The sequence below is a fragment of the Hesperophylax consimilis genome, unplaced genomic scaffold (genome assembly GCF_061612785.1).
Source record: "Hesperophylax consimilis isolate HC1 unplaced genomic scaffold, BYU_Hcon_1.0 scaffold_41, whole genome shotgun sequence".
NCBI lineage: Eukaryota > Metazoa > Arthropoda > Insecta > Trichoptera > Limnephilidae > Hesperophylax > Hesperophylax consimilis.
Window position 1 is genome coordinate 159,912 of NW_028301271.1, and position 26,995 is coordinate 186,906.

General features: G+C 40.1%; 1 protein-coding gene across 1 annotated transcript in view; it reads right to left on the minus strand.

The window, feature by feature from the left end:
* Positions 1–3,733: 3,733 nt before the first annotated feature.
* Positions 3,734–26,995, minus strand: part of LOC149408925 (protein APCDD1-like) — a 115,387-nt gene continuing 92,125 nt past the window's right edge. The window contains exon 5 of the mRNA XM_089650291.1: positions 3,734–5,058. Within this exon, the coding sequence (XP_089506417.1) occupies positions 3,734–5,058 (1,325 nt within the window). The remainder of the gene's footprint in view (positions 5,059–26,995) is intronic.

Consider the following 26,995-nt stretch of genomic DNA (forward strand, 5'->3'; position numbering starts at 1 on the left):
CGCATCCTGCCGCCTACCCTGGCGAGCCTGCTGCTGTGCATCCTGGCGCCTGCCCTGGCGAGCACCCTGGCGCGCCCCCTGGTGCGCATCCCGCCGCCTACCCTGCCGCCTACCCTGGCGGGCCCCCTGCTGCGCCCGCTGCTGCGCATCCTGGCGCCTGCCCTGGCGAGCGCCCTGGCGCGCCCCCTGGTGCGCATCCCGCCGCTTACCCTGCTGAGCGCCCTGGCGGACCCCCTGCTGCGCCTGCTGCTGCGCATCCTGGTGCCTGCCCTGGCGGGCGCTCTGGCGCGCCCCCTGGTGCTCATCCCGCCGCCTACCCTGCCGTGCACCCTGGCGGGCCCCCTGCTGCGCCCGCTGCTGCGCATCCTGGCGCCTGCCCTGGGGGCGGGCCCCCTGCTGCGCCCGCTGCAGCGCATCCTATTGTCTACCCTGCCGTGCGCCCTGGCGGACCCCCTGCTGCGCCTGCTGCTGCGCATCCTGGCGCCTACCCTGGCGAGCACCCTGGCGCGCCCCCTGGTGTGCATCCCGCCGCCTACCCTGCCGTGCATCCTGGCGGGCCCCCTGCTGCGCCCGCTGCTGCCTACCCTGGTGTGGCCTCTGGCGCCCCTCCTGCCGCCTACCCTGGTGCGCCCCCTGGCGCGCCTCCTGCCGCCTACCCTGGTGCGCCTCCTGCCGCCTACATTGGTGCGGCCCCGGGTGCGCATCCTGCCGCCTACCCTGGTGGCCCTTTTCACCCTGGCCCAATGCAGGATGCCCAAACCTAATGCAGCCTGGACCCTCTGGCCCCGTACCGCCCGCCCCTCTGATAGAACAGAGGCAAGCCGTACGAGCTGGACCTGTACCTCTGGTGGACCAGAGGTACGCATCACATGCGCAGCAAGAGCCAACAGGCCCTGCGCAACCAGCACCCTGGGCCATTCAGGGATGCCCAAACCTGATGCAGCCTGGACCCTCTGGCCCCGTACCGCCCGCCCCTCTGATCGAACAGAGGCAAGCCGTACGCGAAGTGCCAGCTGGACCTGTACCTCTGGTGGACCAGAGGTACGCATCACATACGCAGCAAGAGCCAGCAGGCCCTGCGCAACCAGCACCCTGGACCATTCAGGGATGCCCAGTACTGATGCAGCCTGGACCTCATGGCCCTGTGCTGCCCGTACCTCTGCCCCACCCGGGGTACCCAGCGCCGATGCAGAGATCACCTGCCGGACTGCTGGAGCAGTGGGACATGACATGGAGACAGCCTGGACCATCTGGACCATCTGGACATGTGCCGCCCGTACCACTGCACGAAAAGGAGTATGGCGTGCCGGCACGGCCAGATGGCCAGCCCACAGCCAGTACCAGCTCCGTGCCGATGTTCCCGCCCCAACCTACGGCGGATGATACGGCCCAACATACCAGTGCCTGGGTTCAGCATGATGGCAGTCCCATGCCTCAGCCAACCTCCGCCCTGACAGAAGCCATCAGAGCTTCAAGGGCCCAGGACAGCCCCCGTCCACCAATCAAGGACGATCTACGAACGGTGGCCCTTATTGCCAGACAATCAATGGCCAAGGACCTGCCTCCCTTCTCTGAAGATCCACGGGAGCACACCGAACGCTGGAGGGACTGGATGAGCCTGCTCCAGGAAAGCAGCGTCTCCATCCCACGACGGTCGCTCCGACAGAGGACAAGCAGCGTGACCCTGCACCTCTTCTGCGACACCTCGGAGCACGCTGAACGCTGGAGGGACTGGATGAGCCTGCTCCAGGAAAGCAGCGTCTCCATCCCACGACGGTCGCTCCGACAGAGGACTAGCAGCGTGACCCTGCACCTCTTCTGCGACTACTCGGAGCAAGCTTGCTGTGCCATCGCTTGCTTCGTGGAGAAAGTGCAGGGAACCCTAAAAACCACCTTCATCGCCAGCAAAAAACCCCTCAGTCCCCACATGGGGGGAGCCTGGGAAAGGTTGGTGCGCTCGGTAAAACGAGCCCTGAGCGCCACCTTAACGGAGAGGGCGCCAAGGGAGGAAACCCTGCGCACAGCATTGGCAGAGGCTGAGTTTGTGGTCAACAATCGGCCACTGACTCATGTCTCTGTCAGCCCGCGGGACGAAGAGCCCCTCACCCCAAATCGAAGCCATCCCAGCTGCCAACGGCCAAGTGAGGACAGCCCGGGTCCAAACAGCCACAGGGACGTACACCCGCCCTGCTGTCAAACTCGCCCTCATCCTCCCCGCACCAGCACCAGCGCCCGCACCGGCACCAGCACCAGCGCCACCCTCTACAGCACCCGGACCACGGATGCCGCATGGGAGCCATAACCCCCAGCGGCCCAGGGGAACCGGACGTCAAGGACGCCGCCGACCTACACGTCCGGACCGCTAGGCGCAGCCGTGACTGCACCGGGGGGAGCATTGTACCGGACGTACCTCCACTGACTTAAATTAATTTGCATAAATCTGAATTTACGCAGAGGCAGTTCCTTTACAAACTCATCTCTGCGCATATTCGAATTTATGCAACAAATTTCTCTATAAAAATCTGTAATTTTATCTGCACTTGTGTAAAACTGTAAACCTTATCTGTTGATTAATAAATAAAACCACGGGGTCAAGCAGTCATCATTATAGACAAAAAACAAAGGCTTGACCCCCCAACACCCTCTTATAAATTAAATACCTATCATCTGTACAAAACATGGAAGATTTGCACAAAATTGAATATTGTGCAAATCTTCCCTTTTAAATATATGTTTTCTCTCTTTAATATGTAAATTTGCACAAAATTTGAAATTGTGCAAACGCAGTTTCCTTTACAAAACTTGCCGTTTGCACAAAATTGAATATTGTGCAAAACTGCCTTTTGGATGTCAATTCCCCCTTTTAATATGTAATTTGTGCAAACTCACAAAAATGTATTTAAATAAAATGACCCGGGCAAAGTGGGTTGAAGAACAGTCAGGGACCTAGTCAAAATCGTCCCCTTCCAAGTTACGCAACAACGGCGCTCTCTCCTGTGACAAATTCCGGGAACCCAAAAATAATTCTCGGAATTTGTCGCTAACAAAGGGAGAGCTAGGCCCGTTGGTCCTTTAAAAGGCGGACAACTTGTGCAATTCGGCAGAGAGCCAGCAACGATCGGATCATCAACATCTCTCCTGGACTGCCCTGACTGCCATCTTCAAGCCACTTCTGCCCTGGACCTTCACTGCAACCTGGCCTTCTTCTTTCTCCCGGCTCCCTGGCGTTCATCAAGAAGAAACTGTTACAATAGTCGAAGCGTCCCTAGTCAGGGCGCAGGTTCCCCCCTACCTTCCTCCCCCCTGCCTTATACCTTTCTCCCACATTTTCCCCATTTCTCCCTTCCCTATATTTTTCCCAATTTTTCCCCACATTTTTTCCCATTTTTCCCGTTAATAATTTTTCCCCATTTTTTACCACATATTTCCCCACTTTTCATTTTCCCCATATTTTTCCCCATTTTTTCCATTTTTTCAACATTCTCCCTACTTTTTCCCGACCTTCCCTTCCAAGGCGTCGAAGCGGCCAGCCGGCCACTCCCGCTATATCGTCTGTGCGGCCGGCGACTACAGTGCCGTCCCGTACATACACCATATTTTCAAATAAATATAAACATAATTATACTCAATTTAAATAAAATAAACACCTACATCTAATCTAATCTATATTTACAATTAAATTATAACTTTTCTTATGGTTGTTGAGATCAATAAGAAAAAAAACTGTTCAGCTTCACAAAAAATAAGATAAAATTACAATCGGCAGGAAAATAAAGTTCACTGTTAAAGTTTTAGACGCCGCACTGTACAAGGAACTGCTCAAAATGTCTCTGCTTTCCGAGTATGGGGGAAGGTTTTGGCAATGTACCATAGGTGGCTGATACGCTGTTGGTCTCTCTTTAACTCCTCTTCTTCTGTTGTCCGTGTCCGCTTGTCCCATAAACAGGAGGAGAGAGCCTTGGAAATCAAGCTCCATCTTTAATAGTTCATACTCAATGCTCGGTACAACTAGTCCTAAAGTTGCACAGCCGTGCGTACTTGACATCTCAGGTGGAACTCCCAGTTTCCATCCACCTAAACCACAAACAGGGTCTTTCTCCAAATGCTGCATCATGTGAGGATCAAACACAGTCGAGGAAGCTCTTTCCAAATGGAAATCCACTTCCGATGCTCCAGGCATGTGATAATTATTTTTTCCCTTCTTAAAATGCCCCGCCGCTGTTACAGAAAAACTAGTTCCTGAACAAAATGTATCAGTATAGAATTTGTATTCGACAATCCAAGTATTATCGCCTGAGTAGAATTTAAAATGTCTAGTCAGGTAGAGTCCCATGGGTCTGTTTTCACAATTTAAGGATACCCACTCTCCGGTAAGAAAGAGCGGCAGTATCGGTTTCGTCATCAAGTAAGGGGGATTTTTTTCATTTGCTGCTGCAATTTGAGAACACACTGGACAATGATGGAAGATATCCAGATTCTTTTTTAAAACCTTTTCACTCATTTTATTCTTAGCGTCCTTTGATGAAGCAATAGAGTCGATGTGTTCTACTTTTCCTGCATCAAAATGGCCAACAAAGCCCTTTTCACGAACGCGACCTCTTGATTCATCTACACCTTTGGGGTCGATGTTGAGTAACGATTCACTTTGGATGAGTGAGTCGCTTTCTAGTCCAAGAGTATCGGCAATCGATGTATCTACTTTGAGCAATGGCACTTGATATGACGTTGGTTTGTACGAAGCTCTTCCTTCAATCCTTGAGTGTATATCTCCCAGTAAAAGTTCTTGTCGGTAGTGAGTTACTTCAAAGTCGCTATCAGTTCCCAGTTTGATCTGTACTTTGTAATGTTGCAATTCGTGGAAAACGAGGGAAATAGAATTCAGGCAGTTGAAACTTTCGAGGTGGCATATTTTGAGGCCCTTCTTGTTGTGAAGTTTCTGGTTAATTTCTTGTCCGTTGGCTGTTGTAGTGAAAGGTCTTAGGTTCCCTGCTGTGGCATCTTCACCCAACTTGAGGATAAAGTATTCGCGGAAAGGCATCCATCGCTTTTTTGCAATTCCTGTAAAAATAAAAAAAGGAATAAATTAGTTGTCAAAATAATGTTAAGTACATATAACTTTAGAAATTATATAATGTGTAAATGGATTGACTGCGGTCTATTGTTTCAATCAATTCTTTCAAATTAACGTAATACAGGGATCTGCATTGTCCATTAGTAATACGCCATTTAACTATAAATTTCATTAGAAACCTGCTCTATCCAATATATTAGTACATTTAATTAGATAATCTACACAGGCTGCTTTGAAAGTAGTGCTGAGATAATAGCAACTTTACATGTGTGTAGTAATTTAAATTGCTGTGCAACATGCTTTATAGATTTAAGATAGGTACTGTAAACTTTTGAAGATAACATGGAAGCAAAGAGCGTGTAAGCTGATGTTCTGTGAATCGTTCGGGTAAATTTTATTTCGACTCTTGAGAAGAATTTTGTAGAAACGGTTTGTTATTTCAATTCATTGTGAAAATTAAAACTGCTGGCGCCATTAGCATATTTATTAATATTGAATAAAAGATGGAGGGGAATAGGAAATTGGGAGGAGATGTCATTTTTCATGATTGATTGAAAAAATGGATCAGAGTGAATTCCATTTTGCACTGGAGAAGACTGAAATTTGCATTTCAGTTGATCTCAGCAACTGAATTGAAGAAAAAATGAGAACGCCCCTGGAACAATTAAAACACGTTGCTTTTCGCAATAGACAAAAGAATAATCTTTAAATATTGAAGACAATATTAGTGATTTTTAAACGAAAATCTGAAACAGAAAAATCAGAAAAGGAAACGGTCACATCTGGGACTCGAACCCAGGACCCTTGTGGTTTGAAAAGTCAACAGATGTCGCACATTAAAAATAAAAAATAAGATAGGTTTATCTAAAAGACGCTGTCTGGATAGCATTTAGTTCGGGTTGAATCTTGCGATCCAGGTAAGTATGTTTTGGAATCTTTTCTAAATAACAAATGTAGATCCTAGGAAATAAATTGTACAGCGCCCTTGAGGTGATTTTTCACAAAAACGGCGCTATACAAATTATCCAATTATTATTATTATTATTATTATTATACATAAAGATAGTTGCCAATAAAAATGTGCGGTGAAAAAATGAAGACAATGTTGGTAGTTCTTATTCGAAGTATGATACAGTTAAAAGTGACCGAGTAGGATAGGGTCACATTAGCGCAGTTGGTAGAGCATTGTCCCGGAAAGACAAGGGTCCTGGGTTCGAGTCCAAGATGTGACCGTTTCCTTTTCTGATTTTTCTGTTTCAGATTTTCGTTGAAAAATCACTAATATTGTCTTCAATATTTAAATATTACAATTTGAGGTTTTACTCAATAAATTTATTCCGAAAAATGAATAATCTTTATTTTTTCAATATAGATGGCGCCACTAAACACATTTGATAATTTTGTTACCATTATTCTAATACTCCCACTTAACAAAATAAATGTGATTTTTTAAACAGAATACATTCATATTGTTTTATTTAACTTTAATTCCCAGCATGGCATGAACTTATAATGCTTAGTTGACAAAAGACCCTTGGTTAACAAGTCAGCGGGCATTTCCTGAGTTGAAATGTATTCAATATTAATTAATTTATTTTTAACTGCATCTCTAACATAATGATACCGAACATCAATATGTCTTGATCTAGCATGTGCCTGATGACTTGTTGCTAATTTTAATGCACTTTGATTATCACAATTCAATTTAATTACACATTTTTTACCAGTAAGTTCATACATAAGATTTCTGAAATAAACAGCTTCTCTAGATGCCTCTGAGAGAGCAACATATTCTGCCTCAGTACTGGATAAGGAGACAGTCTTTTGTGTTTTACTTTGCCAGGAAATCACAGAACCACCCATTACAAAACAGAACCCAGTATAAGACTTACGATCCAGACTATCACTAGCCCAGTCTGCATCAACAAAACCTGTCAGCTCTACATTTTCCTTACAATATGTTAAACAATAGTGTTTTGTCTTTTGTAAATAATTTAATATTCGTTTAGCATAACTAATATGAGTGTCATTATAACTGTTATTGAACTGGCTGAGATAACTAAGGGAATACGACAACTCTGGTCTAGTCAAACTGCCAAATACATAAAGCTTCCAATTAGCTTTTGATATGGAATGTTTACTACACAATTTTCAGCCTTTTCTATGTTCAACTTACTCTCAATGGGGGTATCTAAAGTTTTACAATTGGACATATCAAACCTTAATAATAATTGCTTTATATATTCCTGCTGATCTATAGTTATAGTCTTACATTCTTTGTTTACACTAATTCGCATGCCTAAGTAACGTCTAACAGGACCTAAATCTTTTAATTTTAATTGAGAACTTAATACATTTTTTAATTTTTCTGTTTCTGCAATACTATTAGAAAAAATTAAGAAATCGTCAACATATATAGCTACAATAATCTTGACATTCTCATAAAAAAATGTAAACAAGCATGGTTCAAATTTACTTATTTTAAAACCAAAGTTCAGCAAACAATCTTTCACTTTTTCATACCAGACTAAAGCATTTTTGTTGTTTGTTTTTGGGGTGTTATGCCGTGAGAATCTAAAAACTTACCAGACTAAAGCAGACTGTTTCAGTCCGTATATAGCTCTTTTTAATTTCAAGACCTTTCTAATTTGCTTATTTACAAAACCTTCTGGAATTGACATGTAAATATTTTCTTTTAAATTTCCATTTAAAAAAGCTGTTGTCACATCTAGATGTGTTATGTCCATATCCCACTGTACACTCAGAGCAAATAACATTCTCAGCGCAGAATGTTTTATGACAGGAGAAAAAGTGTTCTGATAATCAATACCATGTCGTTGCGTAAAACCTTTAGCCACGAGTCGGGCACGATACCGCACTTTATCATTCACATCTAGTTTTTTATTTAACACCCACTTGTTTTGCACAATTAATCCATTACTTTGTATATCAATAATTTCCCACGCATCGTTATCCTCGAACGACTGAAGCTCCTCTCGCATGGCCTGTCTCCACTGATCAGCTTCTGGTCCATTCAGCGCTTCTGAGAAGTCTATTTGTTCGACATCTGGATTGGAATTGGAAATACAGATATTACCAAACCCAAAACGTTCCGGAGGTTTTCGTATTCTCTTCTCCTGTTCTGGTAATTCTAGAATTGGTTGCAACTCACTGATTGAGATATCTGTCTCTATGTTTGTGATGCTTGTATCGTCATCTTCACTAGCCGGATCAGTATATACAGATGTATTTGAATTTTGGAGAGATTCATTCATTGAAGACTTCCCCACTGAATCTCTGCCATCTTCGTTTGTTGCCGTAGACTCATGCCCTTCAAATTCAACATCATCCTGTATCCATTCTGCTATGTTTTCTGCATTGATTTCCGATGATTCTGTTTCTTCTTCTATCACTATTATATCTCTCTTTATAGTTTTAATATTTTTTATGGGTATCATATACACAATATCCCTTTACTATTTCTGAAAATCCTACAAGAATCTGCATTTTAGCCTTCTTGTCCCATTTTAATCTTCTTTCCTTCGGTATGTGGACCATTACGGGGCTGCCAAATAGGCGTATATGACTTAAATCTGGTTTCTTTTTATACCACGCTTCATTGGGTGTTTTATTTCCCAAACTTGAAGTTACAGATCTATTTTTTAGGTATACTGCTGTATTAGCTGCTTCAGCCCAGAACTTTTTTTCTAATTTCGCATAAAAAAGTAAGCATCGCGATTTCTCTATAATAGTTCTATTAGCCCGTTCACAAACACCATTTTGTTCAGGTGTGTATGCAGTTGTCTTCTGGTGTATAATTCCTTCTCTGAGTAAGTAATTCTCCATCTCACCACTACAAAATTCACCACCATTGTCTGTGCGTAATATTTTTTTTTTGTTTTCTGACTATTTTCATTCATTGCTTTAAAATTCTTAAATATCTTGAAGACTTCATTTTAATGTTCGTGGAAGTATATGAAGGTCATACGACTGTGATCATCAATGAACAAGACAAAATACCTAGCACCACCTATGGACTTCGTTTCCATAGGACCACATACATCTGCATGTATTGTATGTAGTATTTCTCTACTTATTTTTCCAACATGATGAAATGGTAACCTCATTTGTTTACCTTCGCAACAGGTCACACATGTCGCCATTGTCATATCACTGGTACCCGGGTAGGACAATCCATCTACAATGCCGTTCTTCATTTTATTTAAATCATTACTGTTAATATGCGCTAACCGCCTGTGCCAAAGATCTGCATTTGCTACAGCAGGTGCTGCCAGTATACAATCTGCTACTTTGATGTTTAGCTTGTACACTCCATTTATTGACGTTCCTGTGGCCACCAACACATTCTTAGTGTTACCTATGTAGCATTTGTTTTCACCAAAAACAACATTGTTTCCGTTCTTGATTAGTTCGCTCACTGACAACAGGTTTGTTGTTAAGCTCAGTATGCAAAGCACATCTTTAACCATGATATCGTAGTTGCAGTAAGTTATTATTTGTACATCTTCGGAACACAAAACTGGCACTCTCATATTATTCGCGACGGTTATCTCTGATAAATATTGCGTAAAATTTGCGTTGTGGCGCGCGGCATTTCGACCGACGCACGAATCCGAATACTTTCTCCCTCACACGCATAGCGCCGTCTCGCTCGGCCAATCGCAGCCCATTCCCCGTACAGGAAGACACCCCATTGGCCGAGCTACCCCCACCCCTCCGTCAGCGGCCGGTACTGACCGGTCAAAGGGTATATAACGCCGTGCAGCTCATTTTGACCCTAGTGGTCATTGCCCAGTTAAAACACTCCCCAGTACCAAGTCGAGAGAACCCTCCGGGTCCTCCTTGGGAATTCAAGTAACAGCTCCCTCGGGGACATTACTTGTTGGGAGAAGTTAAACACTCCCCAGTACCAAGTCGAGAGAACCCTCCGGGTCCTCCTTGGGAATTCAAGTAACAGCTCCCTCGGGGACATTACTTGTCGCGAGAATCTCCACCCAACTAAGAGACCCCCGGGTCCTCTGTTGTGGCTATTACGCTGTGCTTAAGTGATATTTGAGATCTTTAAGTGATCATTGTTTTTTACCCTAAGCTGTAAACCCTATGTAAGATAAATAAACTGACCGACGATAAAAAGCTATTTTCTTACAAACACCCTGACACAGCGTGTTTTATCCACTCTTTGTTGGCCGTCATATGTGCACTTGCGCCACTGTCAATGTACCTACCATTCGTTTTTATTGTATTCTCCGTTCAAAAAAACTACACAGCATTTGATTGTTTGTTTTTTTTGTAACACTGGACACTGGTTTCGATATTGACCCGTCTGTTTACATTTGTAACAAGTGATGGTCTTGTAACCTGTCACTTTTGAATTTTTCAATGACGTCGCGCCATTTTTAAATTTCTGCTTGTAGCTTTTATTTGCTGCAAATGCTGCGCCGCTGGAATCCACGTCATTCTTTGAAACCTCCATATCAATCAACTTAGATTTTATTAAATCGGTGGTAATCTGCATTCCTGAGTGCTCCACCGCCATAATCATTGGCATGAATTTTTCTGGCAGACCTGCGAGAAGTAACGATCCGACCCATTCTTCTGTAATTGTAAATCCTGTGCCCTTCAATCTCTGAGCTGTTTCGACCACTTGCGTGACGTATGAAGTCATGGAATCACAATTTTCTTGTCGTAACGAGATTAAATGTCTTAGTAGAGATATTTTACGAGAAAAGCCTGAGTCATCAAACATAGACCTCAGTTTAATCCATAACTCTTAAGTTATTTATTATTTTATTTATTTATTGGATGATTTTTATAGCGCCGCTTTTGCAAAATATCACCTCAGGGGCGCTGTACAGTTAATGCAGATATTACAAAAAAATCTATGAATATTACAAATTGAAATTTAAATTAAGTTAAATAAAATGAAGTACAGAAACAGGTGACACGGAGATGGAGAATCTGCTGCAAGAATCCTAGGTGGTGAGGAAACTGGACCAGCTGCTGCAGCGAGAGAGTCCACCGCGTCCACCAACAGTGCCAGCACGAGGTTCGTCATCCTTCCAGGTATGTGTCTGCTGCTAATAGAGCGCTGACACAATGTCCTCTCATGGATTCCAGACCTTGGCAGCACCGCTGTGACATTCGACGAAGGTATAGGATGGAGACTCTGCAGCAAGAATCCCAGGTGGTGAGGAAACTGGACCAGCTACTGCAGCGAAATAGTGCACCGTGCCACCAACAGTGCCAGCACGAGGTTCGTCATCCGTCCAGGTATGTGTCTGCTGCTAATTAAGCGCTGTCACAGTATCCTCACATAGATAACAAACCTTGGCAGCACCGCTGCGACGTTCGGAAAGTCCATTTCATTGTACACTTGTTTCTGGTGATTATGTTAGTGGTGCATTGTTCCGAAATAAAAGGCGGCGAACGGGATAGTAAATCACCTCGGGCACTTGTTAGGGCTTTCAGAGTTTCCAAGAATAACATTGAAAACATCTGGCGTACCTACAGTTACCGATTCTCGTCCCAAGTTCAACTTCAGCGAATTTAGAATATTTTTAGCACAATTTTCGATTATTCATTTTTGAGACACTGCACTCTAGTCACATTACTATTAAGTTCTGATTACTAATTGGTAAGTTAATTTAAAATGTTGATTCACCGATTTTTAAAATAACTTCAAAGGGATGTTGCCTCGTTTCCCTTGAAAATACTAAAAAAACACAAAGCGGTTGGAGACGGCATGACGCGTCCAGCTGCCACAAAGGGCGCTACTTTTTTGTTTCCTTAATATGCACGTACAATCCAGGGTCAATAGTTAAAACTAGCTTCGCCTTGGCTCTTGCGTCATCTGATGCTTTTGACTCGAAATTTTTATCTGGCTCCCCGCTCCGACTTGATATAGTTAGCGAGGTTGTCAAGCACCAACAGATTTTCGACCGCAAAACTCCACTGATCATAATTCTGGTGTATTGTCAGCTTCTCAATACTTTGAAAATATAATAAAAACACATAAATTTGTTTTTGACCACGATTGTTTTATTTTCACTCTACCGGTTTCGGAAGATCCCTTCCTTCGTCAGGAGAATATTTAAAACTAATCTACTACACAAAATATTGACACATAAATACAAAAATGTTAAGTGTTTGAGAGAGATGTCGACAAAGTGGAAGGGGTAATTACGGGAATTCCAGGAAGAACAGAGCGGTTAACTGGAAATATGTCAAGAATAGGACTATAAGACAGATTAATTTGGTTATTTATTATACTGGAGTTATTATTGATGGCTTTTCTGATTTCAAGTGCTTCTAAATTATCTAATTTTTTGCCTTTATTACTACGGTGAAGAATTTTAACCCCCGTATCTTTACTAGTAGTAAAGTTTACCCCGTAGTAAAGATACGGGGGTTAAAATTCTTCACCGTAGTAATAAAGGCAAAAAATTAGATAATTTAGAAGCACTTGAAATCAGAAAAGCCATCAATAATAACTCCAGTATAATAAATAACCAAATTAATCTGTCTTATAGTCCTATTCTTGACATATTTCCAGTTAACCGCTCTGTTCTTCCTGGAATTCCCGTAATTACCCCTTCCACTTTGTCGACATCTCTCTCAAACACTTAACATTTTTGTATTTATGTGTCAATATTTTGTGTAGTAGATTAGTTTTAAATATTCTCCTGGCGAAGGAAGGGATCTTCCGAAACCGGTAGAGTGAAAATAAAACTATCGTGGTCAAAAACAAATTTATGTGTTTTTATTATAAATTATGATGAGCCACAAAGTGAATGCTTTTTACAATTACTTTGAAAATAGTTTACAGCCATATTTCCACGAAAAGTCAACAATTTTCGACTGTTTTATACTAAATTTACACAGTAAAAACCGAAAAATATATGGATATTTGCCCATAACCTATTAAAACACGTTTCTTTTCGCAATAGACAAAAGATAAAAGAATCATCTTTATTGTTTCAATTTTTCAATATAGATGGCGCCACTAAACACATTTGATAATTTTGTTACCATTATTCTAATAGACATGGCACTACAAATACTTGCGTTGGGTCATGTCAAGAGTTGGTATATAAAACAAGAGAATGTGGGAGATGAGAATAACAAAAGGGTATGTTGTATGAGATAACGTACCTATATGTAAATGTGAATGAAGCAAGGAGTGTGTACCAAGTCAGAGTTTTTTGGCGGTAAAACCTTTCTGCCTGAAGGTTAGTTAAATAAATAATAAATAAATATTGGACAATTTTTTATAGCGCCGCTTTTGTGAGTTATCACCTCAGGGGCGCTTTACAGTTGATGCAGGTATAAAACATATATATAAATATTACCAAAATATAGTGAAGTTAAGTAAAGTAAAATGAAGAACAGGAACAGGTGACATGAAGATAGAAGATGGAGACTCTGCGGCAAGAATCCTAGGTGGTGAAGGAACTGTACCAGCTGCTGCAGCGAGAGTCTACCGCGTCCACCAACAGTGCCAGCACGAGGTTCGTCATCCGTTCAGGTATGTGTCTGCTGCTAATATAGCGCTGACATGTGTCTGCTGCTAATAAAGAGCGCTGACACAATATCTTCACATAGATAACAGACCTTGGCAGCACCGCTGTGACGTTCGACGAAGATAGAAAATTGTTAAATTTTATTCTCTGCTTTTGTGTAAACCGTTTATTCTTTATTTCATATTATGTAAAAAAAAATTTTTAAAGGAACACAATAGGAAATTTTATTTTAAGTTTATTATAGTTAAGCGCACTTGAAGTGAAACAACACAAAACTGCGCTATATAAATGCTATGTTATTATTATTATTATTATAGAAGATGGAGACTCTGCTGCAAGAATCCTAGGTGGTGAAGGAACTGTACATATAGATTGTCCACGTCGGTTTTCAACCATTCTGTTTATTGTCCATATGGTATTAGCAATGATGACAGCCAGTTTAGCCTCATTTTGACCATATTTTCTCTGCCAGGTATCCACTGCCATATTTATCAGTGTTGGTATCAGCAATGACGACAGCCAGTTTAGGCTCATTTTGAGTACGTTTTATAAACAACTACCACATTCACCTGATAAAGTTCTCTTATTTAGTTAGCTACATATTGAAAAGCTTAAAATAAACAATAATAGTATAATAATAAACTTGGCACGTCATTTAATCAGAATTCCCAGCATCCAAGCGGATGAATGGTTGAGATGAGGCTGATATCTAAACGTGCATCGGTGACGTCATATCGTGTGAATTTTTCCCCCATACCGTACACACTCTCATCTCTGATGGACCATCTTCCTTTTCAATGAGGCTGCGGAAACAGATTTAGAACTGTACGAATGAAAGCGAATCTTGACTCACGGAAAACTGAACAACTATGTTAGCATACGAAGAAAAATTACTACGGAATTTATACTGTTAAATGTGACTACGTGATCATTTCCTAATAAAATATTAGTCATTCGCCGCCCTTGAGGTGATTTTTCACAAAAACGGCGCTCTACAAATTATCCAATTATTATTATTATTATTCAGAAAAAATCTGAACACGTGTTCAACACTCAGGTGGTCTTGTCTTGTCCGAATAAACCTTTTCGGTGATCTTGTCCGATAGCTGGCTAGTTTGACATAGCGTTTGGGCCCCACCCAGGCGTAGTGTGTTCAATTCCTCGGCTGGCTAAGTCCTCCATCACAACACAAGCAACATTTTCCGTTTAATGTGGTGGTAGTAGGAGATTTTCAAATATTGTCCAGTTATCCGTAACCCGGGAATGTTTGACTTTCTTTTAAAAATTAAAAAATATATATATAATACACTCGGCGCTCTTCAGGGCTGCCGGCTGCTTTTTGGAAGCGCTCCGAGTTTATTTTTGAAATCCTGGGAAGTCCTCAATTTTCCAGGTGTAAATTTAGCATAAAATAACCGCATTAAGTTTTAGTTTACGTGTATAAAAGTAAAATAATTTTTCTGTAGCCCCTTCGGGCTTAATTCAAGTTTTAATATAAAGTTTTACGTATTTTTAGTTCAAATCTGCCACGTTATCCAAAAAGTGCACAGTGAAAGGCAATGCATCGGTCGTCGGTTTGTAATGCTTACCACATGTGCACGGTGATAGACTAGTGAACAGTTTCAAGTGCGTGTAAGTGATTTATGAGGGTATCCTTTGAGCTATGGTGGTTGTAAACAATGTCGGATATGACCGGGCCACACTACTCAGACTTAATAGTGATAGTGTTTATTTGGACCCTGCAATAGCTGCAAAGATATCGCTGTATAACCTTGGACGCGTTATTACTAAAACAACTACCCGTAAAATGAGGTTTCGTGGTTGCAGAGCTGGACGCAGTAGGAAAAAACATCTGGAACACAGCATCGAAATAGTTACGTCACCGCTAACAGAAGAACAGGGAAAAGTAGCAACTCAAATTCTCCCGAATCCGGAGAGAGAATATAACACAGTTAATGCTTGTATACAACGGCATGCCAACTTTAAGAGCCGTCAACTAGGTATAGGATCCTGGAATGTTAGATCTCTCAATAACAAGAAAGAGGAGGTAGGGGAGGTTTTCAACGAACAGAATCTTCATGTCCTGGCCATAACTGAGACTTGGCACGAAAATAGTGACTCTTTTTCAATAAAGAGACTCCGAGCTTTAGGTTATGTCGTGCTAGAAGAAGCCCGACCTAAAGCAACAATTTCTCGGGATGACAACATCGCTAGCGTAAATCACGGGGGTATCGTGATTTTAGGTCGCCAGGGCTTGTGTTTAACGAGGGTGTCAATTGGTGCATACCGAACCTTTGAGCACTTGGGATGCCGAGTTTCGTCTGCAGGAGCATCATTCATTTTATGTACCCTATACCGGCCTAGTTCAAACAAATCACTTTGGACTTTTTTAATGAATTTTCGTGTTTTCTCGAGCGGGTTGTGCGACTTTCCGATAATATTTTCATAACAGGCGACATTAACATTCACTTAGAGCGTCTAGAATCACAAAATACTCTTAAATTCACTGATTTATTAGACTGTTTCGGATGCCGTCAATGGGTTAATTCCCCAACTCACGATGCTGGCGGAACTTTGGACATTTTTATCTCAAAGTCAAGCGGTCCGTTTCTGGTAGCGGATAGTGTGGATGTAGGACTATCAGACCATCGACTTATTCGCGCAGAAATCGATTTTAACCCACCGAAAATTCCTTACGTTACTATCACATCAAGAGCATGGCGCGGTTTTAACTTTGACGACTTCCTGTCAGAACTAAAAGCTTCTCCGCTCTGTACACATAGCGCATGGGAAACAGAGTCGCCAACCCAACTAGCAGCAGATTATAACACCATCCTTTCAACCCTTTTAAATACATATGCTCCAATTTCTACAAAAACTCGGCGTCTACGAAAATCTGATGCCTGGTTTGACGAAGAATGTCGGAGCCAGAAGAGATTGATACGTAAATTGGAGAGGACCTACAGACACTCGGGGGTTACATCACGGAACGATTGGATACAGGCTCAAAAAGAGTACATGATCTTAATCCGTTCAAAAAGGTCTGAATATTGGACAAATAGGATCACTTCAGAGCGTCAAAATCCACGTAGTCTTTGGAACTCGGTTAAGACAGTCATTGCTGATGTCCATGCACCAAATACAATCGACATAGCTCCGGAAATCTTCTCCAAGTTTTTCCTTGACAAAATTGAGTCAATACGAGCCCTAACAACCTACGCTCCACCACCGTATTTTACTAAATGCAATAGAGAAAACCTTTCTGCCTTCAAACCTACATCCCTAGAAGAAGTAAGGAAATTAATTCTTACTTCACCGAACAAGCAGTGTTCGCTCGACCCTATTCCAACGTGGCTACTGAAAAAGTGTTGCAATGAAATTGCTCCCTTTTAAGTTCATCTTTTCAATAAGTCACTTAGCACGGGTGACTTTCCAAAATCCCTTAAATCAGCTATCGTAACTCCATTATTAAAAAAACCACAACTGGACGCTGAAGATCTTTCAAATTACCGACCCGTTTCAAATCTGCCTTTTATATCAAAAATATTAGAAAAAATCGCTGCCTCACAGGTCATATGTCACTTAAATTCAAATGAATTATTAACTAAATACCAATCTGCATATAGACGGTTCCACTCCACAGAAACCGGGTTACTATGTGTTTTGTCGGACATAACTACTGCCATTGAGTCGGGTAAACTGGCACTTCTTTCAGTCTTGGACATGAGTGCTGCATTTGACACGATTGACCATGACTTTCTTATTAAACGATTAGATGAATCATTTGGTTTAAACTGTGATGTTAAGACCTGGCTGACATCGTACCTGGCCAACCGTTTACAAGCCGTAAAAGTGGGAAAAACCAATCAAATTATGCAACCCTTTCATCTGGAGTACCCCAAGGGTCCGTTCTGGGCCCACTACTCTTCATCCTCTTCACAAATGATGTCGCTAAAATAATAGAATCATTCGGCCTTCTATCTCACTGCTACGCTGATGACCAGCAAGTTTATTTTTACTGCTTACCAGAAGAAATAAACAGTCTAAAAATTCGTATAACTGAGTGTATAGAAGCAATTACTCGCTGGATGACCTCAAATAGATTGAAACTGAATCCCACAAAGACTGAGTTTCTGTGGACTGCTACAAGCAGACGTCAGCATAACATTGAAAACTCCCCAATAACCATTTCCGGAAGTGACATCACTCCAAAAACGTGCATCAAATTACTGGGTGTCAATCTGGACGCTAATTTTTCCCTTAAAACTCAGGTGAACAGAACTGTAAGCACGGGGTTCTTTCAGTTAAGGCAAATTAAAGCAGTGCGGAGAAACCTGCCAACAGAGGCGACTAAATTGCTAGTCAATTCCTATGTTGTTTCACGTCTAGATTATTGCAACGGAATATATGCAAGTCTCCCTAAATGTCAAATCAACAAATTACAATCCGTTTTCAACGCCGCGGCAAGGCTTATCACCGGAGTATCTAAATACTCCCACATTTCAGAGCATCTCAAAAATCTGCACTGGCTCAAATGTCCTGAAAGAATCCAGTTCAAGGTATGCTGGATGGTATTTAAGTCACTTAACGGAATGGCTCCGGCTTATTTATCAGAATTTTGTATTCCAGAAGATTCCAATTCCCGACAGTCAACCCTTAGGTCAGCAACGTCATCAGCTATCGGAAGGTTGAAGGAACCAAAGCGCACACCAGATACTAAGTTCGGTGAGCGTGCTTTCGCCGTGTCAGGACCTAAAGCCTGGAATGGACTGCCACATGATTTGAGAATGATCGCAGACTCGACAGAATTTAGGTCTAAACTTAAAACGCACCTTTTCAGACAGTCGTATCCATAATTTCAGGAACCTCCACTTTCACAGTTGACGGAAATTTAAATTAACAAAATGTAAAAAATACTAAAAATAAAATAAAATAAATAAAAATAATAATAAATAATAATTAAAAATAAATAAATAAAATTGATAACATCTAACAATTTATAGGCTTTTAAGACAGTTAAAATACATTTAAATTAAAATAAAAACTATAGCAGACTTAAGATCATGCGACGACCAGTGTTTTTTGATATAGTGTCCTCTGCGTGCAGTTCTATCTTTTATAAGCATAAACTTTTTAATATAAGTGTGTTTGTTGGAAGTGACTTGCCAGGTAAGTATGTTTTGGTATCTTTTCTAAATAACAAATGTAGATCCTAAGAAATAAATTGTACAGCGCCCTTGAGGTGATTTTTCACAAAAACGGCGCTCTACAAATTATCCAATAATAATAATTATTATTATTATTATAATGGAAGAGAGGCGAAATAATAATTATTATAAAGAACACGCGATCCGACTTCCTCATAACTAATAACTTATTTATCGATTCATTTGTTATAGGAATCCAGTCTCGTTTTTAACAGAAAAACGTAATCAGTAAGTTTTGTCTAAATTTGAAGTAACGAGAGAAAATTGAATGAATTATTTATTTATTTATTTATTTTTCATGTTCTCCGTAAAACGGTTATTCACCAATACATTATGGAGAAGATTACAAATTAGACAAAAAGTATAGCAAAACACATAAAAAGGTCAGTTTCACTACTTTGTGACATACGTCAAAAGATAATTGTTAAACTGCCTGTAGGTTACGTTAAAAATGTCGATGGTCAATGCAGACTCGTTGAGCAGTTCAGTCGCTCTGTTGACTGGGGCGTTCTGATAGGCAGAAGTCCTCGCTTTTGGAGCATAAAAAAGGGTATGGGACCTTCCACGAGTATACTTGTCTGGGACATATAAGTTAATCTCTTTCAAAATAGGTGGATTATGTATAGTTCCAGAGATTATCTTAAAAAAATGTTTTCCTAAAAATATTTTTCGGCGGGCTTCTAATGTATTAAGATCGAGCATTCCTGCTAAGAATAAGGATGGATATAGGAAAGGGTACTACATATATTATTTATATTATATTATATTATTTATTATATGATTTTATGGTATATAGGTGCTTTTATGGTATATATGGTATCGTATATAGGTGCTTTTATGAGTGGAAGGGGGTGCATGGACCAGATCTTCTCATTGCGTATGCTCACTGAGAAGTTTCTGGCAAAAAACCAGAAACTTTTCTGTGCCTTTGTAGACTTACAAAAAGCATACGACCGAGTCGACAGGAAAAAGCTATGGAAGGTGTTGTCCAAGTATGGAGTGAATACGAATCTGACTCAGGCAATTGCGTCTCTGTATGAGGGAAGCGTTGCATGTGTTAGGGTAAACGGTGGTTTTACGGGGTGGTTTGATATCACAAAAGGTGTTAAACAAGGCTGCGTAATGTCACCGTGGTTATTCAATCTATACATGGATAATTGTATGCAAGAATTGAAAGAGGTGGGATTGGGCGCGAATTTGAATAATTTGAAAGTATGTTGCCTGTTGTATGCTGATAATGCGGTGCTGATTGCTAATAGTATAGATGATCTACAGTCTCTCGTGTCTAGGATGAACGAAGTATGCATGAATAATTAGTTAATAATGAATGTAAGTAAGTCTAAAGTAATGGTGTTTGAAAGAGAGAGTACGAAAACAGTGTGCAATATAATTGTGAATGGGGAATTCTTGGAGCAGGTGGATGAGTTTGTGTATTTAGGAAGTATGTTTACGAGAGATGGAAAGGCTGACAGAGATATTGAAAGAAGGGTAAATGCAGGTAATTCCGAATGGAGGACTAAACGCCGTAGGCGCTAACAAAAAATTGTCCAAAGAAGCGAAGTTAGCAGTCCACAACGGAGTGCTGGTACCTACCTTGATGTATGAAAGTGAGGCATGGAACTGGCAAAGAAAGGATGAAAGTAGATTAAATGCTGTTGAAATGAGATCTCTGAGGCGTATGTGTGGTAAAACCATGTTTGATCGTGTGAGGAATGTGGAGATCCGCAAAGAGTGCAAGGCTGATGTAAGCGTAATGAGTAAGATTAAGAAAAGGACGCTTAGATGGTTTGGGCATGTAGAGCGAATGAGCGAAGATAGGAGTGTAAGGAGGATATATGATGCAAATGTGAATGGTAGCAGAAGTCGGGGACGCCCGAGGAAGACATGGCACGATCAAGTGAATCAGATACTCGAGTCGGGCCATGTCAAGAGTCAGAATAATAGAAGAGTATGTATGAGACGATGTATGAATGTGAATGAGGCAAGGAGTGTGTGCCAAGACCGAGTTGTTTGGCGGTCCGTCCTCTCTGCCTACCCCTGCGGGGAAACGGCGTGATGGTTAGTTAGTTAGTTAGTTAGTTATTTATTATATGAATTATTTTTACTTTATCATTTATGGGGCTGACGGTGACCGGATAAATCATCACAATGATAATTCATCACATCTTTAAAAAGTTATATAAAGTCATGGAAAGTGATGAAACAAAAACTTTATTAACTGGGTTAAGTACGTTAGTTTAGATTAGGTTAGGTTAGGTATAAAAAAAACTCTCATCGTGTCTAATGACTTTATATCACTTTTTAAAAGTGTGTTGAATTGTCACTGTGATTACGCTATACGAAACATGGCTTGGCCTATTTTAGCATATCGCTCGCCATACAATCTCGATGGGAATGTATGGCGAGCGATATGCTGATACAGGTAAATAATGACAATAATATAAACAACGATAATATAGCGCTCGTCGGGGCCTTAGCATGAGAAGTCGATATAGCCCTATAGCAATACGATATCGTTAAAATACGTCATCAATGAGCACTTAACGACATATGCTAGCACGATCAAAATATAACAACCGACGATTGTTAAAATTCCTTGTCTATGGTCAAAGTAGCGACGGTATCGTTAAAATTGCGAGCATGAGAATGTATCGATAGGATAACTTCCGACCGACGGTTGCTAAAAGCCCGCCGAATATAACGTGGGGTCTTGAGTGTCAGTTAAAACTTTGGTTGGCTGTCGATATACATATTTTTTTTAATAATGTCGTTCATTATGCAAAATTTCTGGTTCAATGAAAAGAGGCAGGTTAGGGAAGATCGTAGGATTGAAAGGCGTCGTTTACGCGATCAATTGAATCCGTTCGAACTTGCAGAGACGGAATTCAGACAATTGTTTCGAATATCTCGCATTATGGCTAGAGATCTCATTGATGAATTAACTCCTTTTCTAGTGTCAAAAAATACATTAGGACTTCCAGTATACATTAAAGTGAGAGTATTAAATATTATTGATATCTTAGTAAAACAAAAACACAATATAAATCTATCCACCACTGGAACGACCACGTGAAATAAATAAATTTGTTTCGATTGGTGATGATAATTTTTCACAATAAAGTGATTAAAATGATCAAAAGTGAAGTTTATTAATTAGTTGTATTATTTATGATGTTGACAGGTACTCGCACCCATCAGCTTCTTTGCTACAGGGAGCTACCAACGTGGAGTAGGCCAAGATCACTTCTTGGCGATAGGGCAAACTACCGTTAGCAAGTGCATAAAACTGTTTATGAAAGCAGTTTTAGAACATCTGTACAGAAGATGGATACATTTTCCGGCTACAAATGAAGCCCGCAAGCAAGTAGAGAGTAGTTTTAGGGAAAAATTAAACTTTCCACATGTTCTGGGATGCATCGATTGCACCCACATCGCCATCGTCACCCCTTCCAGACACGAGGAGCAGTACAAAAACCACAAAGGATTTTATTCGCTGAATGTTCAAGTGGTAAATATTTTTTCAGAAATAAAACAGCCGGATTGTTGTTTTCAAATTTTATTGAAGGTTTTTTATGTTTGATAAACAGGTCTGCGATGCTACGTTGAAAATATTGAGCATCAACACACGCTTCCCGGGTACTGTCCATGACCAATTCATTTGGAATAATAGTTTAGTCAAAACTGAAATGAACAGACTATACAATCAGAGAATTGGGACATATTTCTTGCTAGGTATGTATTTCAACAACTCATTTAAAAAAAAGGCAAAAAAATCATAATTTAGTAGTTATATGTACCTATTATAATGGGTGTTTTGTTTCAATCAGGCGATTCTGGATATACACTCGAGCCTTATCTGATGACACCAATATTGAATGCAGTCGAGGGGAGTGCCCAATACAGATACACAAAGGCGCACTGTGAGGCGAGATGTTCCGTAGAACGCCTATTTGGGGCATGGAAGGCTATATTCCGTTGCCTCAGGAAAGACAGAGTTCTCCATTATGAGCCCGATGCTGCTGGTCAAATAATTATTACTTGTGCTATACTATACAACATGATGAAGCACTATAAGTCAGTTTCCTTGTTGAACTATATGCATTTAAAAAAGTAAGGCAACAGTACAAAATATTAATAAATTTTTCTCTATTTTCAGATTAACAGACGATTATAATGATAATGTAGAGTTAAGAGAGGTTGAGCTGCTGCACCAGCCTGAAGATGTCAGCAGGGTTGTTGCAGCCCGCAGAGTGAGAGACGAACTAGTGCGAAAGTACTTCTCCCACGAATGATAATATATTAAACAAGGAAACTGACTTATAGTGCTTCATCATGTTCAAACATTGTATCGTATGTACCTACATTGTAAAAACAATTCACGCCTCACAGAGACGTTGCGAGAGTTTGAAGAACTGCTACTAATCAAGTACATATTCATATATGCAAAGCGCTGCATGCAATATTTCACAACAAGTACTTCAAAAGTACTTTAAAACATTGTATTGTATGTACCTACATTGTAAAAACAATTCACGCCTCACAGAGACATTGCAAGAGTTTGAAGAACTGCTACTAATCAAGTATACATATATGCAAAGCGCTCCATGCAATATTTCTCAAAAAGAACTTCAATAGTACTTTAAAACACTGTATTGTATGTACCTACATTGTAAAAACAATTCACGCCTCACAGAGACGTTGCGAGAGTTTGAAGAACTGCTACTAATCAAGTATACATATATGCAAAGCGCTCCATGCAATATTTCCCAATGTAAACGACACCAAAAGTCACTTAACGTAATTTTAGTAAGTTACAGAACTTATTCTTTCGGAAGTTTTTTGACAGGTCTGGACAGGTCTAACGCGCCCGCGCGAATTACCAGCCTTCCTATACTTCCTAAAGCAATTCTTAAGGCGAGACACAACCTCGTTCATCGAGGTTTTGCCCAAGGCTAATATTTTAATTTATTTCGGCGAAATTATAATTGAATTTAAAAAAAATAAAATTATGCCGCACGAGGGATGCAAGTTATTTATATTTTAGATTAATAAAACAATACCTTACAATTAATATATTTTACGTTCAACGATTTTAAAACTTTATAACCCGTGTATAACTATAAATTTAGCGGACTTAGGGGTAAGTACCAGATTTTATTTTTCTAGATGATGAATTAATAACTTCGGAAGTGGACACATTTTTAATATTTGTAACAAATTCTTCAGAATCAATTAAAATGAAGGCTAAAAGTGTGGATAGATTTTTTTACTAAGATTACGAAAACGTTAGTAATTTTTTTTAGAAATGCATAGTATTATTTTTAATGATGGATTTTGAATGATTTACATGAAAATGTTCCGTCTCCGATTATGTTCCCTTAATTTTGTAAAATTCCACACTGATTATTTTTTTTATACGGCAACACTTTGATATCCGGCGAATTTTTGAATTTGACGTTTAACGTTCACTAGATTTATTGTTTGTTCTCTGCGAACTTAACCACTTAACCTTTGATTTGACTTTTTGCATGAGTAGGTGGTTTGGTATATTTATGCTTTTTGCTAAAGATGGCGGTGTTTTGACAGATGTTATGAACAGAACTCCGTACAATTTCATGCCATTTTTGTGACATTCGTGTGGAAAACGTTATTTTTTAAATGACTTTCGGCTAGTTAATTACCGTTTTTTTGCACATATAAAATTATGTCCCGTCTTTCCGGTTTATAAAAAATGGTCTGATTTTTCGAGTTGAAATTTTAAAAAAATCACCAGGGTTTCAAAAATACTATTAAAAAAAATACGGAACGTCTTAGAATATTTGCCTAAACCGGATTTGTTTTAAAATGTGATGCATGTGGCCTATTATCGGTCCAATCCTTTCTAATCCTAATGTTTCTGTTTTTAACATTTACGTATTTGAAATTTTGAATACGAAGCCGGTTCCCGTCAGCAGATGTCAGGTAGGTAGCTGTCATTCGGATAAAAAGAAATTAATTGTCGCCTTTGACGGAACAAAAGCGCATAGATAATTGTTTAATTAAAGCCAAAATCTATTTCAACACTTTATTTGGGCCTTTTTGTCTTTCTTAACAAAATCGAGTAAATTTGACAGTAGCAGGTCGTTGTTGAAAGGAAGCCATCTTACCGCAAATAAATTTACAGATTGATATAAACGGTCGCATGAGCATTTACACAGGCACAGGTCGAACCTCCGAACAACTTCCGTGATCATTAATTACCACAAGTCGGATGCATATGTAAACGCTCCTGTGAGCTGTGAGTGACCTGTCAAAATTCAAAATATTATGTAATCCGTAAATTTTAATTGCGAGTATAACCCCAGTCTTAAAGTACCTCGTGGGTAGATAAGTAGGTACCTACCTACTTACTGAAAGAGTGTGACTTATGTACCTACTTAATTATTTTTTTTGGAAGAGGGAGTTTGAAGAGCCTAAGCTTACTAACCTAACTAACCTAACCTAAAATCTTAGATAAATTCACACAATGAATCGCGGGTTCAAGCCCCGTCCGTACCTGCATGGGCTACCATATCCAACAATACCTACTTTTTACTTGTATATATTATTATCAAAATTAAATTATAACTTCTTGTAACTGTAACTGACCGGACCTAAGTCCTCCATCACAACACAAGCAAGCATTTTCGGCTTGCTTTCTGTGGTGGTGGTAGGAGTTATTGTTGGGTTATTCGTAACCCGGGAATGTTTGTCTTTCTTTAAAAAAAAAAAAAAAAAACTTGACCACGACTACGTGACCCCCCCCCTGGCGCCAAAGCTGGATCCGCCCTTGATGTATACTTGATTAGTAGCAGTTCTTCAAACTCTCGCAACGTCTCTGTGAGGCGTGAATTGTTTTTACAATGTAGGTACATACAATACAGTGTTTTAAAGTACTATTGAAGTTTTTTTTGAGAAATATTGCATGGAGCGCTTTGCATATATGTATACTTGATTAGTAGCAGTTCTTCAAACTTTCGCAACGTCTCTGTGAGGCGTGAATTGTTTTTACAATGAAGGTACATACAATACAATGTTTTAAACTACTATTGAAGTTCTTTTTGTGAAATATTGCATGCAGCGCTTTGCATATATGAATATGTACTTGATTAGTAGCAGTTCTTCAAAGTCTCGCAACGTCTCTGTGAGGCGTGAATTGTTTTTACAATGTAGGTACATACAATACAGTGTTTTAAAGTACTATTGAAGTTCTTTTTGTGAAATATTGCATGCAGCGCTTTGCATATATGAATATGTACTTGATTAGTAGCAGTTCTTCAAACTCTTGCAATGTCTCTGTGAGGCGTGAATTGTTTTTACAATGTAGGTACATACAATACAATGTTTTAAACTACTATTGAAGTTCTTTTTGTGAAATATTGCATGCAGCGCTTTGCATATATGAATATGTACTTGATTAGTAGCAGTTCTTCAAAGTCTCGCAACGTCTCTGTGAGGCGTGAATTGTTTTTACAATGTAGGTACATACAATACAGTGTTTTAAAGTACTATTGAAGTTCTTTTTGAGAAATATTGCATGGAGCGCTTTGCATATATGTATACTTGATTAGTAGCAGTTCTTCAAAGCGCTCCATGCAATATTTCTCAAAAAGAACCTTAATAGTACTTTAAAACACTGTATTGTATGTACCTACATTGTAAAAACAATTCACGCCTCACAGAGACGTTGCGAGACTTTGAAAAACTGCTACTAATCAAGTACATATTCATATATGCAAAGCGCTGCATGCAATATTTCACAAAAAGAACTTCAATAGTAGTTTAAAACATTGTATTGTATGTACCTACATTGTAAAAACAATTCACGCCTCACAGAGACGTTGCGAGAGTTTGAAGAACTGCTACTAATCAAGTATACATATATGCAAAGCGCTCCATGCAATATTTCTCAAAAAGAACTTCAATAGTAGGTACTTTAAAACACTGTATTGTATGTACCTACATTGTAAAAACAATTCACGCCTCACAGAGACGTTGCGAGAGTTTGAAGAACTGCTACTAATCAAGTATACATATATGCAAAGCGCTCCATGCAATATTTCTCAAAAAGAACTTCAATAGTAGGTACTTTAAAACACTGTATTGTATGTACCTACATTGTAAAAACAATTCACGCCTCACAGAGACGTTGCGAGAGT